The 16933-nt window shown below is 39.8% G+C and overlaps 1 protein-coding gene across 4 annotated transcripts in view; it reads left to right on the top strand.

The window, feature by feature from the left end:
* The window catches only part of ppm1lb (protein phosphatase, Mg2+/Mn2+ dependent, 1Lb), a 46685-nt gene that overhangs the window by 27005 nt on the left and 2747 nt on the right, over positions 1 to 16933 (top strand). For 2 of the 4 annotated variants that reach the window (XM_046073108.1, XM_046073107.1), the window contains 2 exons: positions 5880 to 6096; positions 15023 to 15184. In XM_046073108.1, the coding sequence (XP_045929064.1) occupies positions 5880 to 6096; positions 15023 to 15184 (379 nt within the window). Of the gene's footprint in view, positions 1 to 4480; positions 4596 to 5879; positions 6097 to 15022; positions 15185 to 16933 lie in introns of those variants that run through there. The other 2 variants (XM_046073109.1, XM_046073110.1) reach the window with 2 other exon arrangements.

Consider the following 16933-nt stretch of genomic DNA (forward strand, 5'->3'; position numbering starts at 1 on the left):
GTGTGTGTGTGTGTGTGTGTGTGTTTGCAGATAAAGAAGTTCACAGTACCACCACCATCCCCGCCCCACCCCAGCCCTCCATCCCTGAGCCCATCTGTGCTCAGTGTTTGTTGTGGTTTTGGGTGGGATTTAAAGGCTGGGTGAGCGAAATAGTTTTAGGATGCCTGGGTAAAATCTGTGTGTTTGGGCGCAAGGGGGTATTTTCAGGGCCACACAAACACTTTCAATCTGGCTCCAGGCTCACACTGCAAAGGAAGCCAATTATTGAGTCGCAATACAATCGTTTTTCTAAAAACAAGTGAAACGGATCTGCAAATTGTTTCAGTGTAGTTGTACTTGTTTGAGGACTATTCTAGCAATAAGTCAGTATTTTAAAAACCATACAGAAATAGAAAGAAAAGAAAATTTAGGTGTTTATTTATTGATTTTGGCTCTTTATTTACAGGTTGCAAATTATTGTCCTTTTTAAAAATAAAAAAACGTAAATGTGCTAAGGTTGGCTCAACAGGTAAGTTATATTGGAAAAGAATGGATTTAAAAACATTTTTGATTTAAAATAGTCATGCTATTGGATGGTTGGTTTCTTTTCTTAATACCAGTAATCAACATTTGATAATCAAAATGACCCATTAATGTAATCCTACAAAAACAAATAAATCATATCTACAAATTGGTTCCTGTGGTTTCCTGGAAAAAAAAAAAAAAAAAAAACATTCTCACTGCAAGGTCTATTTAGTAGCTTTTCTGGAGCTTTCGATTGTATCGAATGATCTTCCCCAGCAGATGGAGTTTGCTATGTTATGATGGAAAATGGTAAAATTCACATTTAGTATTTAGGACTTGTCGTCTATGTTAACTTAACTATGTTTTGCAGTTTCCAGTGTCAAGAGTTAACTTTCAGTCTCAGCCTTTGAAATGATGACTATGTGCTGTGGGTTCGTGTGTTATTCACCCCAGCGGTGTTTTCCTTCATTCACATTGCTCTCAAGTACAAACAAGGGGGCTTCTATTTATGTTACAGTGACCACATTATGCCAGCACACACATTATGCCAGCACACACATTTGCGCACGCACACACACACACACACACACACACACACACACACACACACACACACACACACACACACACACACACACGCGCGCACACGCGCGCGCATCAACACACACTCACAATGTGCTCTTGGCATCGCCTTGACACATACAAAGCTCAGGTGTGAGATAATGAAATGAGGACTCTGTGGACCCTGTGGACAGACTGAACTCTACAATGTCATCCTGAGGAGAAACTACTACACATCTGCAATGAACACATGTTTTTATACAACACCAGCCCTTGGCCCCTTTTAGTTATCAATATAATCTATTTGTTTTAATCTGGTTAATTCATTTTTTCTCAAACTTTTTCTGTCACGCACTCTTCTGAAGCCAAAAAAAGTTAATGCCCCCCCACCCCAGCAAAAGTGGATTTCATTTTTATCAATCATTAACAATACAAGCGATTTGAAATAAAGATTCAGGTAAGCCTTGCTAGCATCAGAGAACTTTTGTTTGTTTAACACATAAATGATATTCATGCAACTTTAGGTCATTTCAACATCCACGACCCCCCGAAGTGGCTCTAACCCCACCCCCCCCCACCCCCCCAGGGGGCACACCCCTCAGTTTGAGAACCGCTGGGTTCATTCAAAGTAAAGACAAATGATATGAAAAATGTCTGAAACATTATGCACATAGCCATTTATAGTCATTGCAGACTATACTGGGAATAGAAAACTGCAAATATAGTATCCTCAGACATCACTTTTGTGATTTTACTTTAAAACATGTGAATTGGAAATCAAAACAACAAAGAGAAATATTTTTAAATGATCTTTCTCCAGACTCCCTCTTCTGTTATCCACTGCTTTCTCTGTATTCCATTGCTTTGATGATTTTTTTGTCACTTGCTATTTAAACTGGGACTGTCTCTATTTCTCTCTCTCCTTAATGATGTGCTTGAGTGATGCTAATGAATGGTTCTTACACTCCTCTTCACTCTTCTCCTCCTCCATTCCCATTTTTCTTCTCTCCATCTGCCTTGATCTGTCAGAGAGACCGCAGAAAGAGATTTTTCTACTTTGGTTATGAAACTCCCTCAGGGTGATTCTAAAGGAAAACTGATGACTCTCCTCATTTCTGCCAGTCTGCGACGTGATGGATTGAAGTGTTTAAAAGGCCTGACTATTTCTGTTGGACTGTCCATCTGAGTGGCTCACAGTTAGGAGTCAGGAGGGAGTTTTGGTGGATGATGCAAAGGGCGAATGTGTGTAGGTGGCCCTGTGTGTGGGTTTGTGGATTTACTGTATGTGCATACATGCCTTTGTGCTTGCATATGTGGTGCAAGTGAAGTCTGGTGTGAAGGAGAGGCCAATGTAACGCTCTGCACAGCCATGACTGATTGCACTCTGAGTCAACTCTCCTGTGTTGGGAGTGGGAGTCACAATAGTAATTTTTTACACTCCAAAAAAAACAATTGTTTGTAATAAGTTTTGAAATGACAACACGTTTTATATCACTTTTAAATTGAGTATATCTAGGTTTTGGAATCAGTTAGTCAGCATTTTGTGTACTATTCTTTCATTATTATGTTACATTTTGTAAAATAGACAATTAATTGATTAATCTAAAAAGGAATCGACAGACTAATCGACAGTGAAAATACATTTTAGTTGCAGCTTTATTAGTTGTAATTAAGGACTTAAACTTGCACTAGGCTAGTTAATGTTTTTGTATTAACTGTGAATAAAATGACACATGTGTAATGTGAAAGGAGTCACTCATAGTGACAAAGCCAGAATCACCAGATTCTGACATTTCGGTGGTGAACAAAGCGGAGCTAAAAGGTAAGTAAATATTGGATTTACAATCATCAGATGTCTAGTTACTCATCTTGCAAAATAGTTTAAAGCGAAGTGAAACACCTAACAATACAAACATATCCAGTAAATGTCTTTTTTAGTGACATTATGGTTATACAGGAGTTTGACCACTAGTAGTGTATGATACAATGTTTTTAAGTGAGTACATTCAGTCCAACAGTTGGTGGCGGTAACACACCAACAAATGTAGAAGTGCGCATACAAAGACAGGAAAGAAGACTGCTAGCAAGTAAAAATATTTCAAATATTAAAGAATGCAAATGTTCTGAGAAAGCAAATACATTCAACATGTTTGTAAAACCACTGAATGTAATGATAACTTAAAGAAAACACCTTTAACCCTGCCTTATTGCAGATTATTAGAACTTTCCTCTCTAAAACAGGGTGTCATACAGTTTGTTCATTAACATTTCTCTGTCTTTTTTCCCCATGACCATAGAAACTCATCTTAACTTTCAGTTTCAGCACGTTTTTACTTTCTCCACTGCTGTGCATTGGACCCCTGCTGCTTTGACCCCTCTTTATGTCTTTTCGGCTTTCAGCCCTGTTATTCTGGTTCTGCCTTCTCATCCTTTAGCTCTTCCTGCATTCCTCCATTGTGCTTTTATGCCAAACGCCAATCTCATCCTTCATTTTGTTCCCCCCTGTATTACTATCCTTGATCCTTACCATCTTGTCTTCATCCCCATCCATCCCTGCTATCCCTTCCTCATCCGCCCTTCCCTCCTTTCATCCTCTAAGCCGGTGCAGATGCTTTAGCCAGGTGTTCGATGTGTTGATCTGGTTAGCCAGCAAGTTAGATTGCCAGATAATCAAGACTTAGCCTCCACTTCCCATTCTGTCAAGGCTATATGTCTGCTGTTTCCAAGCTAAGACACACATGCAGTCACACTGGCTGAAATAGTTTGGAGGAATGCAGCTGGAAAAAAAGGTTTAGTGACCACAGTGCTTTGTGAAGGACTGACAGGCAGACAATTAAATTGCTCGGTAATTGGCACAGCATTACCCAAGTAGACAATAGTCTTCCTGTTCTATTTATGACCTTTGAACTCAGTTTATGACTCCTGCTCTCTGCATGGTAACTGCAGGATGAAAGTATGCCAACAGTGATTGTCTTCATGCAAAAGAACGGAGTGTGTCAGAAAGAGAAGTAGAAAAGGTCCGGAGTGATTTTTGGACTGAACATCATTAGGGAAGCAGAGACAATGGACCCTGGGAAATGGAACATTTGAAGTGTTTGGGTTTCATGGTGAAGATAGGGGATGAGTGACGGAGCTTGCAGAAGAAAGCTTCAATAACACTCACAAGATATAACAAGAGAGGAGTAGATGAGTTGTTTTCATGTGTGGAGAAGAAGCAGCAGAGGCAGGGTTATCTGAGTCCTTGAAAGTAATTTCCCAGAGCAGTATGAGATATAGTTGGGGGGAGAGAGAGAGAGAGAGAGAGAGAGAGAGCGAGAGGGAGGCGTAGATAGGAGAGAGAGCTAAATGAGGACAGTGTATGAGCACTTGAGACATAAGGTTCATCTATGGTTCTCTGCCATATGACCTCAAAGCATTATATTCAGAGCCTGGAAATTGCAAATGTTTTTCTGCAGTCTTGACTGGCTCACTCTATTTTCTTAATCCAATGCTTTTTAATCGTTGCAGGTATGTCTACAAGTGAAAAGCAGGTATGAAATATGAGCTGTATGAATTGCGGGGGCTTCAAATCATTTGTGCTTGAAACTTTTTGAACTTCATGACCTTGGTCTGGCTTGTCTTCACTGTTTGGCACTGAGCCAGGGGGAGGGAGGCATTATTTGCTCTAAAATGGCAGTGGGAACGTGTGGGGGAAAAACGGTTTAGTTGGTGTTACCCTGAGAGCAAAATGGATAGAGGTGAGGATACAGTTTATCTGGCTCAGCTCTATCCCACAGCAGATGTGAGCTTGTGTGGGTTTGACTGGCGATGCACTTTTTCTTTCTTTATCTCTGTTTATCTGTGATTTATCTGTGATTTATCTGCTTCAGCAAGGCAGGAAGGACAAGCAGGTTACTGCCACTGTGGCCTGATGTGTAAGCCACTTGCCAAATACACTGAGTGCGGGTGCATGTTTATAGATATACATTGTTTTGTTTGTTTTTAAATCAACCGCTACGTAACAATATTCTTTATCAGTAATGTTGTAGTGTATATGTATGTGTAGCTATTTTAAAACTTTTTTAAATGCAGTTTTAAAGGGAGCATTTTGGAGTGGCTTAAGTAGCTTTCCCAGAACACACAATACATTGGCAGTCAGGTTTTCATTATGCCTCGGTCGACCTTAAGTGATTAGTTAATCAATAGAAAATCAACTATTTTGATTATCAAGAAATTATTTTAGTAATTTAAAAATGGCAAAACATTCACTGGTTCCAGCCTGTCAACTTCTCATCTGTCCGTTTGGAAATGGTGACATAAGCATTAGCAACTCACACATTTTCTGTATTGATGATTAACCTACTGATTTCCCCACCCCCAAATTTGATCGTTTAGTCTATAAAATGTGACAAAAAAATGTGAAGAATGCCTGACACAAGCTCCTGGAGCCAGAGGGGATCTCTTGAAATTGTTTTGGGGGTGTTTGTCGACCAACCGTCCAAAAAACACAAATGTTCCATTTAAATGTATTAATCAGATAAAAGCAGCAAATTCTCATATTTGAGAAGCTAAAAACCAGAGAATGTTTGTCGTTTATTGGTAAATGCATTAACAATAAGTCGATTATAAAATGATTGATAAATTTTCCGTCCCTTGTTGAATCGATTAATTGTCTCAGCACTGGTCGACACCATATGAATTAATACTGCTTGAACATGGCGGGTTGAAAAAACAAAAGAAATTTGGTTACAGCTCTGATAGTCTTTTTGACCAAACAAATTTTTATCTGCAGCCGTTTAACTTGTCTTCTTTTTCCCTGTGCACTTCGTTACCAGGCTGCTGCTGACTATGCCAAGGCCCACCTGACTGAGGCTCTCCGCCAGCAGCTACTGACCTACGAACGGGAGAAAGAGCGAGACAGAGAAAAAGACAAGGAGAAAGATGAAAAAAGGGAGGGGGGTGGCCTGTCCTATCCTTCCATCTTGGAGCAGCAGATCCTCAATTTGGACAGAGAAATGCTAGACAAGCTCTCTGCCACTTACAATGAAGCAGGTGTGTGTACGTGTATTTGTTTGTTATACATCACAATAGCCTGGACCCCCACCCCCCCAATCTGTAAAAGCATGTACACATAACTATATACATGATATATTCAAGCGTAATCATGCAAACATTTGTGCATGTTCTTGCATGTATGAAAATTTGCTGATATTTTTTCTTGCAGTGGTTTTCTCTGTTTAGATGCTTCCCTGGTTCATATTAATTAGCAGTGATCTGCAGTGTGCATACAGTATATCAGCTTGAATGTGTGGCCACAATAGAGGGCAGAGGCCACATACAGATGGATTTCATCCATGAGTGTTGCTCATTCCTGGGGACAAGAAAGCACCAGTTAGTGCAAGACGATGCTTTTAAATGTCCCCTATTATTCTGCAAGCAAACTATTATTATTTTTTACTCCACTGTTTCACTTGACTGTTGTTGAATAGTGACTGTGAGCAGCACCAGGCCTTGCTTATTCAGCTGTTTAAATACAAGCTGATCTTCACAAGGCTTGTAGTAATTATCTCTGGAGGGAGGCAGGGAGGGCGCGGTGACGTGCAACAGAGAGAGTGATGGATGGAAAGAGGTAGGAGAAGGGTAAGAGGGAAGGATATATGTGTGGAAGGAGGACATTTTGCTGATAAGAGCTATATGTAGAAACGAATGAGAGACCCGTGCGAGAGGCAAAATGAAGGCAGAACGATAAAACAAAAGTGCTGAGACAAAGGGTAAGGAAAGGGACAAACAAAGCTGGACGTTGAAAGGGCGAGGAGAGTGAGAACATAGATACAAAGGGTGATGAAAAACCTTTGTGGGAGAGGAGGAAGAGAACAGTGCAATGTACTGTAGAGGCATACAGGTTTCATTCATAAACATATTTGACTTTGTTCTAGAAGGTTTTGTAGACAGCAGAGAGACAGCAACAGAACAATTAAGGGAGGGGTGCAGCATAGCAATGAGTTTCATATGGTTTTCATCCAATGCTATTAATTTAACAGATCTACTATAGGGAGAAAATACTGGAGCATAGGAAATTAGAGGAGGCCAATACCATATGTTGTCACTGGTGATTATGAATCTTTTTTTGTATATGGCAGAAACATTATTGGCTTATTGAACGTGCAGGGGAAAGATCTGAAATTCAGATTTTAAAATGATTACACGGACTAACTGTAGTCACATGCTGGGACCTCAAGAATTCAGCGTTCCTGTGGAAAGGTATCTTTTCCTTCCTGTGTCGCTGATTAAACCAACTCTCAGCTACGTGAGGAGCAGACAGGGCGCAGCTTCTAAATAGAGTTTGAGGTTGTTGGATTTTTTTCTGTGACTAACTGACCAATATAATCTTTAAATTCAAAATGTAACTTTAAAAAGAAAGCTGTAGATAATCTATATAAACCTGATCATCTGACCACTTGCATTTCTTTCCCCGTTGGACTTTCGTGCAGCAGTGTCACCAGCAGTGTCTCTGTGCTCCCAGTCACCGGCAATTACATTGGTTATTGTTATCATAGCAGATAGAAATGATGGCCAAAACTAAGAAAATACCCAAGTTCTAATATACAGGAAGAAAAGATGAGGAGAAAGATAATGTTAAAGTTTACAACTAGATTGTAGGTCCGAACAGCCTAAATGAATACCTGCACAGACAGCTGACATGTGACTCACATGTAAGTTGGTGAGGGAGTCACTGGTATGCAAGGGCCATTGAGAAGGCCTCACATCCTCCAGAGAAGGATGGGTCACATGATACCCTGATTGCTGAAGAGAAGAATTAAAATCTCCAGACCTAGAGTGCCCAGTCCAGAGGCAACAGCTGATTATTAACTCACAGAAAAGCTCAACATGCTGCAGCTGTAATGCCTTTTGTTACACTTACCTTCTCTCCACCTCTTCATCTTCTTTTATCCTCAACCTCCTCTCCTTCGGTGCTTCCGCAGCTGCAGATAAAGCATCAGCTTTCTGATCCATGTAGGCTACAGCCACCAAGTAGACTGCCTACATGACCTGTTGCATCCAGACTCTAAAAAGATCTGTCCAAATCATTTTTTAATGTCTGTATATTTCTATCATCCTTTATTTGGACAGCACAGCAAGAAGGACAGATACTGCGGTTAGAGATAAACTTACAGTCAGGCTCCATTACAATGCAAAAGCTCAAAGCCCTGTGTTGTTGTCTAATCCAAGCATTAGATATTCAGGGATTGAATATGTTTCAGTCTTTGTCAGCATCTCAGAGGGGGATCTGCTGATCAGGTAATTGTTGTGAATTCTTCTCCCTGTATCTAATTCAACAATCGCATCATTTAAGGGGCACAGCTCCCTGCTTTCTGTCGCAATCAGGGCCAAATTAAGCTGGCAGGGAAGGAGAAGAGAGAGGGAAAATAGAGAGAGACTCTCTCAATTCAGCTCTCAGTCCCCAGGACAACAGTGTATCAGATTTATCCCCCTGTTAGTACATCCCTCTGTTATTTATCGGCTAAGAAAATTGCTTGAAAGAAAGATAAGGGAGATGGGACTTTGATAGAATGGCCAGAAGCTTAGAGTCTATTATGGAAACAGTCTCCTTAATGCTGTGTGGTATTCGGTTAGCAATCACCTTCATGTAGCTGTGTGTGACATGCCCACTCAAGCACACAAAAGTGTCCAGTAGTGCATTTTTACAATAATTAGTAGTTAATGTGGCAAACGGCAATGTAGAGACAGGTTAGGGCATTTTTGAGATTAGTTAGTTTAGGTTAGATTTTTGTCCACAATGAGAGCTTGGAGTTCAATCATAAGCAATCAAAAACAGTTCAATAGACCTATTATAAAAAGTAAAATTTTAAACTCCACAAACATAAGACAAATGTATAAATTCAGCGAGGGGTGGGGTAAGGCGGTGGCCCTTACAATTACAAAGTGCTGCACAAGTTAAAAAAAAAAAAAAAACATAAAACACATTTAAAACACACAGAACACAATACAACATAGATAACACACAAACTAATGGTTCACAAGCAATCGAAAGGCAACAACAGAAGACCACACAGGTTTCATGCTGGGTTAAAAGCCAGGGGAAAAAGTGAGTTTTCAGACAGGATTTAAGTTTCGTGGGTGGGGGCCATTTTCGACCTCCCATTTTGGGAGAAACTGGCTCCGGGAATAGAAAAATATAAATAGTGACATAAAAAAGTGAATGCGCCTCTTAAGCAACATGAACAATGCTATGTCATCATTTCAAGGCCAGAAAGCCGAACATTTTGGAAATCAAATATCTGCAAGAAGAAAGGAAATATTTCTGCCTAATGCAACAGGAAGTGTTCGTATTACTGGTGCCAGACTATTGATATTGAAAATGTATCAATATAGGCTACAGTATATCGCTATGGTAATAACCACATGCCTCTTCCCTAGTTCAAAGTGTTGAGCCTTTCCTGAACTACCAGAGACAATCTAAATGTTTTCAGAACACACGTTTTCTGAGGAAAACTCCCTTTAGTGAATTACCAGGAATTTTGTTTTTGCCCTAAGCTTTGCATTTATTTTCTTATCAGATCACGGAGATAATCAGCTATATTTGTTATAATCACTTGAGCAGAATGTTGATGTAATTGTTCTTTATTGATACGAGTCATTTCTTCTGCTCTGACTCCAATGATTTGTTTGAATTGTTGTTTTTCTTTGTGAAGTGTCTGATTACTTTTAAAAGTACTTCACATTCCATTCCCCTTTTTAAGTAAATGTTTGTTCACACCAAATATGTTTCCAGCAGTTTGTTCAAACTCTTCAGCGTCTTCTTCTTTAGATCACTTTGTTTGTCATGCACAGTCAAGGCCATATGAACTGTGGTGGCACCAAATGGTCTTACAGCCTCAGTTATGTACACAAACTGGTATCAAACTTTTTTTTTTTTATCCACTTGTGAATGTTATCGCACCGTATTGTTTCTGAATTTTAATCATTTATTTCCATAGTAACTACTTCCGCTCTGTGTGTCAAACACCAAGCTTCTCATTTAAAGGGTGACAGGGCAATAATTTATCACTCGTTTGACAATAGTGAGCAGATCTGAATAAAATGCACACTGAGGCTACAGCAACATGATCAAAATGTGTCTTTGGCCTTCGGGTAATGGAGGAAGAAAGATGAGGACCTGTGGCTCTTCCAAGTAATTTTGTTCAAAAGAAGACAAAACACAATTTTCTGTGTTACAGAAATGGAGACAAAGCAACATTTTTTGAACACAGTTCACTGCTTGCTGTCAGTGTGAATATAGTTAATTGAAACTGCTTGCTGTGTAGTTGTGCGTGTCGCTCTTCGGTTCTATTACAGAATAGCATCCAGTGAGGCGTTTCTGTGTACCCAGCTGTCAAATAAATTACAGATGCGTAGGTGTACAATAAAGTATCAAAAATGGATCAAACTTTATAGAGCTGATAGCAATAAATAAAAAAAAGTGCCTGATACTGATCGTTGCAAATCAGATACAGGACGTAGTATTCAAGTGCCTAAATTCTATAGCCATAGGCGAAGCAAAAAAATGTGTCTATAGTGCACATTTATAAAACTTTAAAATGGGATATTATTTCAAGTGCACTGGGAAATGTGTGGCCTAGAGACATAACATCATAATTTTGATCAAATATTTAACAAAGACCAAACATGTTTGACAGGCTCTGACATCAGAGAGGATAATAATAATAATAATAATAATCCTTATTTGTAGAGCACTTTTCAAAAACAAGTTACAAAGTGCTTTAACAAGTGTATAACAACACAGCTCATTATCGCAGTGGTTTTATGTCTCAGTTTCCTGAGCTCACCAAGGACACTTTTTAAAGCCGCTCCTGCTCACTGCATGACTGTGGGACCATTAGATAGCTAAGATGGAGAGTTTTTCATTGTGATGAATTATCTATCCTCTTAAGCAAGTTTCAAGTCTTTGCAGGTTTGTGTTGGATTTAAAAGTGCTCTGACTTTCTGACCTCCACATGAAAAACGGAATTTTTTGTGTTTAGCCATACTTTATGAGTATGTGTGTACTCTGGCACAAAAAAATCTTTATTTTTCTGCACCCACTTGGTTGTGTGAAGAGGAGGGAGATTTAATTAGGAGATTGGTTATCTTAAAGGAGAACACCACCGATTTACAGGTCTTGGGAGTACTACCAGAGACATTTTAGGAGGAGGAGGAGACACGCCACTTTAAGAATCCTCACTACAACTCTATAGTGAAAACCCGTAATGCTGAAGTTGGCAGTTATCCTGCCCCTCCTGCTAGAAAGCCAATTGTCTGCTTTTAACAGCTGAGTCTGAAACATATTCAGCCAATCTGGAGCCTGGTCTTGTTAGTCTGAAATAACTGCCCGGAGGCGTTACCAAGATATCTGCTGAGTGGCAGGACTTGCCTATAAGGACTTTGGTATTACTAATTATCTGGGGAAAAAAGTTTTAAAGCCTTTTGTGGCTCCAGAGGAAGTCTGATAAATTGCCTGAAGTAATGTCACTTGATGCATTGGTTGGAGACTGCAAGTTTGAGAATTTAAAAAAAAGTCTGGTGCTGACTTAGTTAAGTGAGCTTAGCAGTCCTCTCAAACCTGCTGCTCACTGCTTACTCTGCTTGAAGCTAGCAGCTTGAGGCTACGTTAGCCGCTACTGTAGACTGAAATGCTGTTGTCAAGTTGCAATATGGGTAATGTAGAACTAGGTTTTGACAAAGAATTTGTGGAATAAAACAGACAATATCTCTGGTTCTGCTGCATTGATGTTGATCCTTCTTTTTTCCCCCCCACTCATTGTGACTCCCACAATGGTAAAAGAGTACAACGCTAAATTGCTGGAGTACTCTTTGAAACCACTTTGTGTATGCAAGTACAGAGTGTTGCACAGACCTGATAAAGCAGTTCAAAATAGTTTATGAAGTACAAAATGGTAAAAAAAATAGCACTGCTATAAATGTTAACATTGCAAGTTCGAGGAGGGCAGATAAGACAGGATGGCAGCTCTTAGGGGGGAAACGGTCGCTGTTGTGGGTGAAGTAATGGGCAGGTAGTGTTTTTTAGAAAGGCTCTGAAGGAGACAATGAGCCGGGGTAAGCAGGGCGGTGGCAGTTCTACCCTCACATTTTTCACCTAAATGCTAAGCAGCTTGGTTACAAACATAAATCTATGGGATGTGTTTTGGTGCTATATGGACACTTGTACCCTCCAGACTTATTGAGATTGCAGACACAGAGTCTCTCTGAAAGAGCAAATCAGTGCAATGATACAAATTGGAGTGGGCGACTAACTGAGGCTGAGATGTTAATCTTAATGGAAAGTTGAAGTTGTGCCCAGCCAAGCTAACCCAATAATTAGCATGAGCACAGGGTGCATGCGGGCCATGGTGCCATTTTAATATGGAATGCTGAACGTAAGCTTGGTATGGCTGGGCTAATTGGGGAAGGGTGCGCTAGCAAGGCACCTCAGTCCATTATCTGTATTGCCATGGGAACTAGATAAGGATAATTAGCTGGACAGCATGGCACAGTGCAGCGGCAGCTATGGGCACAAGCAGCAGGATTAGGGATGCATACAATGATGAAACTAATAGAAATGGATTTTTCACAAACTGTAAAAGATTAAGTAATTTATGATTAAGTGGCATCAATATTCACTTCATTCATTCCAGCTAAACTCAAAGCTAGTGCCGTTTCTCATAGTTATTTTGTGTCTCCTTCTTTTTTTTGCCCAATTTTCTGTTTATCACTTATCATCCAAAGCTATAAATGGGAATAATGAAGACATTGTCCTGCTGAGAAGTAATCACTTGTCTTGTTCTTTCCTCACATCTCTCCTATTCTCCTAGCTATCCACCCCTGGTCAACTCTTACTATTCATTTCATCTGCATCCACTGCTGCATGTGTTACCTTCATCTCTCATCTCATTCCTCTCACACTGACTTGTATCTAGGACAGAGTAACTGTGGATAACCCTTCATGGGGGAGATAGATTTATTTCATTCAGCTCAACATAAACTTGTCAGTCGGTCAACATCGCACCAAGACATGGAACTTATGTTAGTAGGTCATCCGCATTCTTAGGATGGCATTTAAACCAGCTTTGTTTTAGTCTTTTCTCTACCTCCTGGGACATTCTGTGCACTAAAACCCTGAGAATATTTCCACTCTATGTCCCATTTTCCCATCTCTCTCTCTGGATCCCACCCCTATCTCTCTGTCCGGGTGGTCCAGACCAGTAGGACCCCCTACTTTCTCCGTTATTTTTTTCTCTCTCCTCTGTTCCCCTCTCTCTCTCTCCAGTTTTGTCTTTCTCTGTGTGAACAGATGGCCAAACAGGCAGATCTGTTCTTTCTCTACAGGATTTTGGATCTCACACAATAGGCCTCAGATTCTAAGTCCAGACTCTGTTTCTGCCTGGCTGGGAAGCTAAACAAAGAGAGGAAGGAGGATAAGAAATGAAAGCATTTTGCAGAGTGGTACAAGGAAGAGAGTTACTTCAAAGAGTTTTTGCAATGTTTGCACATGGTTTCATGTGTTGCACTTTAGTGCAGGGTGTGTATTGTACAGAACTTGTGCATCTTAACAAACATCGTTTTTAGGTTGTTATGTTTTATGGTTGGTTGATATGACAATATAAACATAGCCTGTTGTTGGTTCCAGACTAATTTGTATTAGTCTGGCACCTCTCAGTTAATTTTCTATTTCCACGGGGCGTTATCGTATACAGTCAAGGAGTATTATCAATGGGCGTCAACCAAAATGCCTCTGGATGCAATTGCATAGACCTACACCCAGTCAGAGCAACGAAATGTGTGATTTAGCGTAGTTGTTAAATTAAACTTAACCAAAACTTGTTGGAAGTACATCTAACACATCTTGTTTTTAACAACAATCAAAGCTTGTGCAGTTGTTTGTTTATCTTTTACAGAAAATACAGCTATCTTGGTTGTTGTCCGACCAGTAAGGTTGCGCTCCTCTGTACAGTCATTGTGTCAAACCCATCCCATATTAGATGAATGGTTGTGATTGGCCCGACCAGATCCAGGACAGATGGAAATCTGTCTGAATGGAAAGGTGGCCTGATGTATCTGCCAGAGCAAATAAAACACAAGCTTGCAGATTTGTGTTGTTCCCAGGCCATCACATAATTTTTAAGCAGGACTGTTTTATGGCAATATTGGATTATTTTAGCCACTTTTTTTATTTTAGCATTGTGGTTCTATGGATGGCAATGCCAGCTTGTCAGTCAGTCCACTATTTTGGTCCAGACTGAAATATCTAAATGTATATTTATGGCCCCCAGAAGATGAATCCTAATAACTTTGGTGAGCCTCTGACTTTTCCTGTAGCGCCACCGTGAAGTTGACATTTAATGATTGCAGTTGAATGTCTTTACAATTATTGGGGATGGGCTGCCTTGATATTTGGTGCACACATTCATGTCCACATCAAGATGAACTGTCGTAATTTTGGTGATCCTCTAGCTTTTCATATACCGCCATCATCTGGTCAAGTTTTGAATTGTCCAGAACTTTGTTGGTTTGTTGGTTAATGACCAAATAACTGTAAAAGACATCAGCCTTAGCTCTACTCTGCCCTTAGAGCTAACTAGCAAATAGCATGCTAACTTGCACAACTAAGATGGTAAACACGGCAAACATACCTGCTAAACAGCATATTAGCATTGTCTCTGTGATGCATGTTAGCTAGCAAACTTTAGCATTTAGCTGAAAGCCCCTCTGTGCTGTACATAGTGCTGCTAGCTTGGCTGTAGGACAGTCTTAGTCTTGCTGTATGTCGATTTATGCATAAATATAATATTTTCAGGTATTTGATTTGCTGGATTAGACAAAAACCCTTGATTCTCATCTTTCTTCTTCCCCCACCCTTTCTCCTGCTCCATCTTTATTTTCTCTGTGTTTCTCTGCTGTCCCCCTCTCTCCTCTGTTTCAGGTACTACATGTCTGGTGGCCCTGCTGTCTGATAAGGAGTTAACAGTGGCCAACGTCGGAGACTCGCGTGGAGTTCTTTGCGATAAAGATGGCAACGCCATTCCTCTCTCTCATGACCACAAACCTTACCAGCTCAAAGAACGCAAGAGGATCAAGAAGGCTGGTGAGAAAATAGCTGGAGGCCAGACCAACAGACTTTTCTCAGCTAATTCTAAAGAACACAACAATGCTTTAGTTCAAACTTTGATGAACATCAAAACTCATGAAAGCATAAAATGTCTTCTTATGATCAAAGCTAAGCACCATTATCCCTTTTTTCACATCTTGTGTCTCTGTGCTCAGACTGACATCAAACCCCAGTGACTGATAACACAATCTGCTTCTAAAGCCGCATGTTATCAAATGCAGCCAGACAGTGCACAGTATTTAAGGTGTGTCTGTAGGCATAATTCTCCCTCCTACCCAATCTGCATAAACTCTGTGCTGAGAAGAGTTTGACAGCAGTTTGCCAGATTAGTCAGTCAGTGTGGTCACCATAAGGAAAGCCCAACATCTCCATCTAATGGTCTAAATGAGTACTGAACAAAAAAGCATTGAGATTTAGTTGCTGTTAACTTATTCCTGTTACATGCTTTGTAATTATTCTTGTACTGCAGATGCTTCCCTACTGTTATCAGTGACCTTCAGTGAAGGTGGCCACCTGATGTTTTAAACCTAATTCTCCTATACAAGAACCACTAGTTTACTAATAGAACTGCTTATACAGTAGCCCCCTCTCATGGGGTGGCATTACCTTGTTACAGTGGTGTCTCTCTATGACTCATCCCTAAACAGACACTCAACAACAATTAATGACCGAACCTTTAAACCCACAGGTTAAGCTCATGATCTGATTAGATTGTGGAGCACCTTGTTGCATACATCATTTTTAAACTATTGTAACTTCTAAATGCTAAATAAATAAAAGCAAAAATTCCATCCATTGAGCAACATGACAAAAACTCCCCCGAATTAGATCAACGTACTGTACGACCCACAGAATACAGTGAATATGTATTAGGAAAGGTTTTACTTGAAATATTAAATGCGAAATATCAGACTATTAACTTAATATTTCCTTAATAATTCATTAAATTGACTTAAATGTAAATTTGCTGTATGTAAGATTATTTTCTGTTTGTATATGAGATTTGGCCATATGGAATTTATTTTGTACTGCCTGACCAGTATTTCTATTTCCTTTTTTCCCCCATTGTATTCTGGGGGATCTTAAGATACATTGTTAGTCATAATAGGGATCTTTTTAATCAAATATTAATTGCCCCAGGTGCTTGTGATTTTACTTACTTTTAGTTGGCATGATTGCAGTCTGTGGTGGTTAGTTTGATGGCTGATGAATGCCTTTTTACTGAAAGGTTGCATTTTCAATAAATTTAGTGCTGCTGACAGTATACGGGAATGAAAACTAACTAATGAAATGCATTGATTTCAACTAAATACAAGCCATTAGACATATGAAGACACATAAATACTAGTGAAGGCAGAAATGTTTGCTAATTAATGAATTTATTAGCTTAACTACTGCTCTGAGCAGCTAATTGCTTAAGTTAATACCTCATAGTGCTTAAGAGAGACATTAGGCACTGTCTAATGTCTCATGTTTCTAACTGCAAAGCATTTCCCCAACAATGACATCAAAGCAGATGGCTAAAGAGACAGTAGCTACTATCAAGGACACAGAGATCATGTCCTCTACTTTTCTGGGAATTCTGAGATTTTAGCTGTTTATAATAGGAAGTTATGCATAATGGAATTTTCTATAGCCTCCGTGTTTTTAAAATGCTGTCTATGTCGTTGCTCACTAGGGAGGCATCCTGGCCTAGGATGGAAGTCTTCATCTTATCCAGTCATT

This window comes from Micropterus dolomieu, linkage group LG17, assembly GCF_021292245.1.
Source record: "Micropterus dolomieu isolate WLL.071019.BEF.003 ecotype Adirondacks linkage group LG17, ASM2129224v1, whole genome shotgun sequence".
Classification (NCBI taxonomy): Eukaryota; Metazoa; Chordata; class Actinopteri; order Centrarchiformes; family Centrarchidae; genus Micropterus; species Micropterus dolomieu.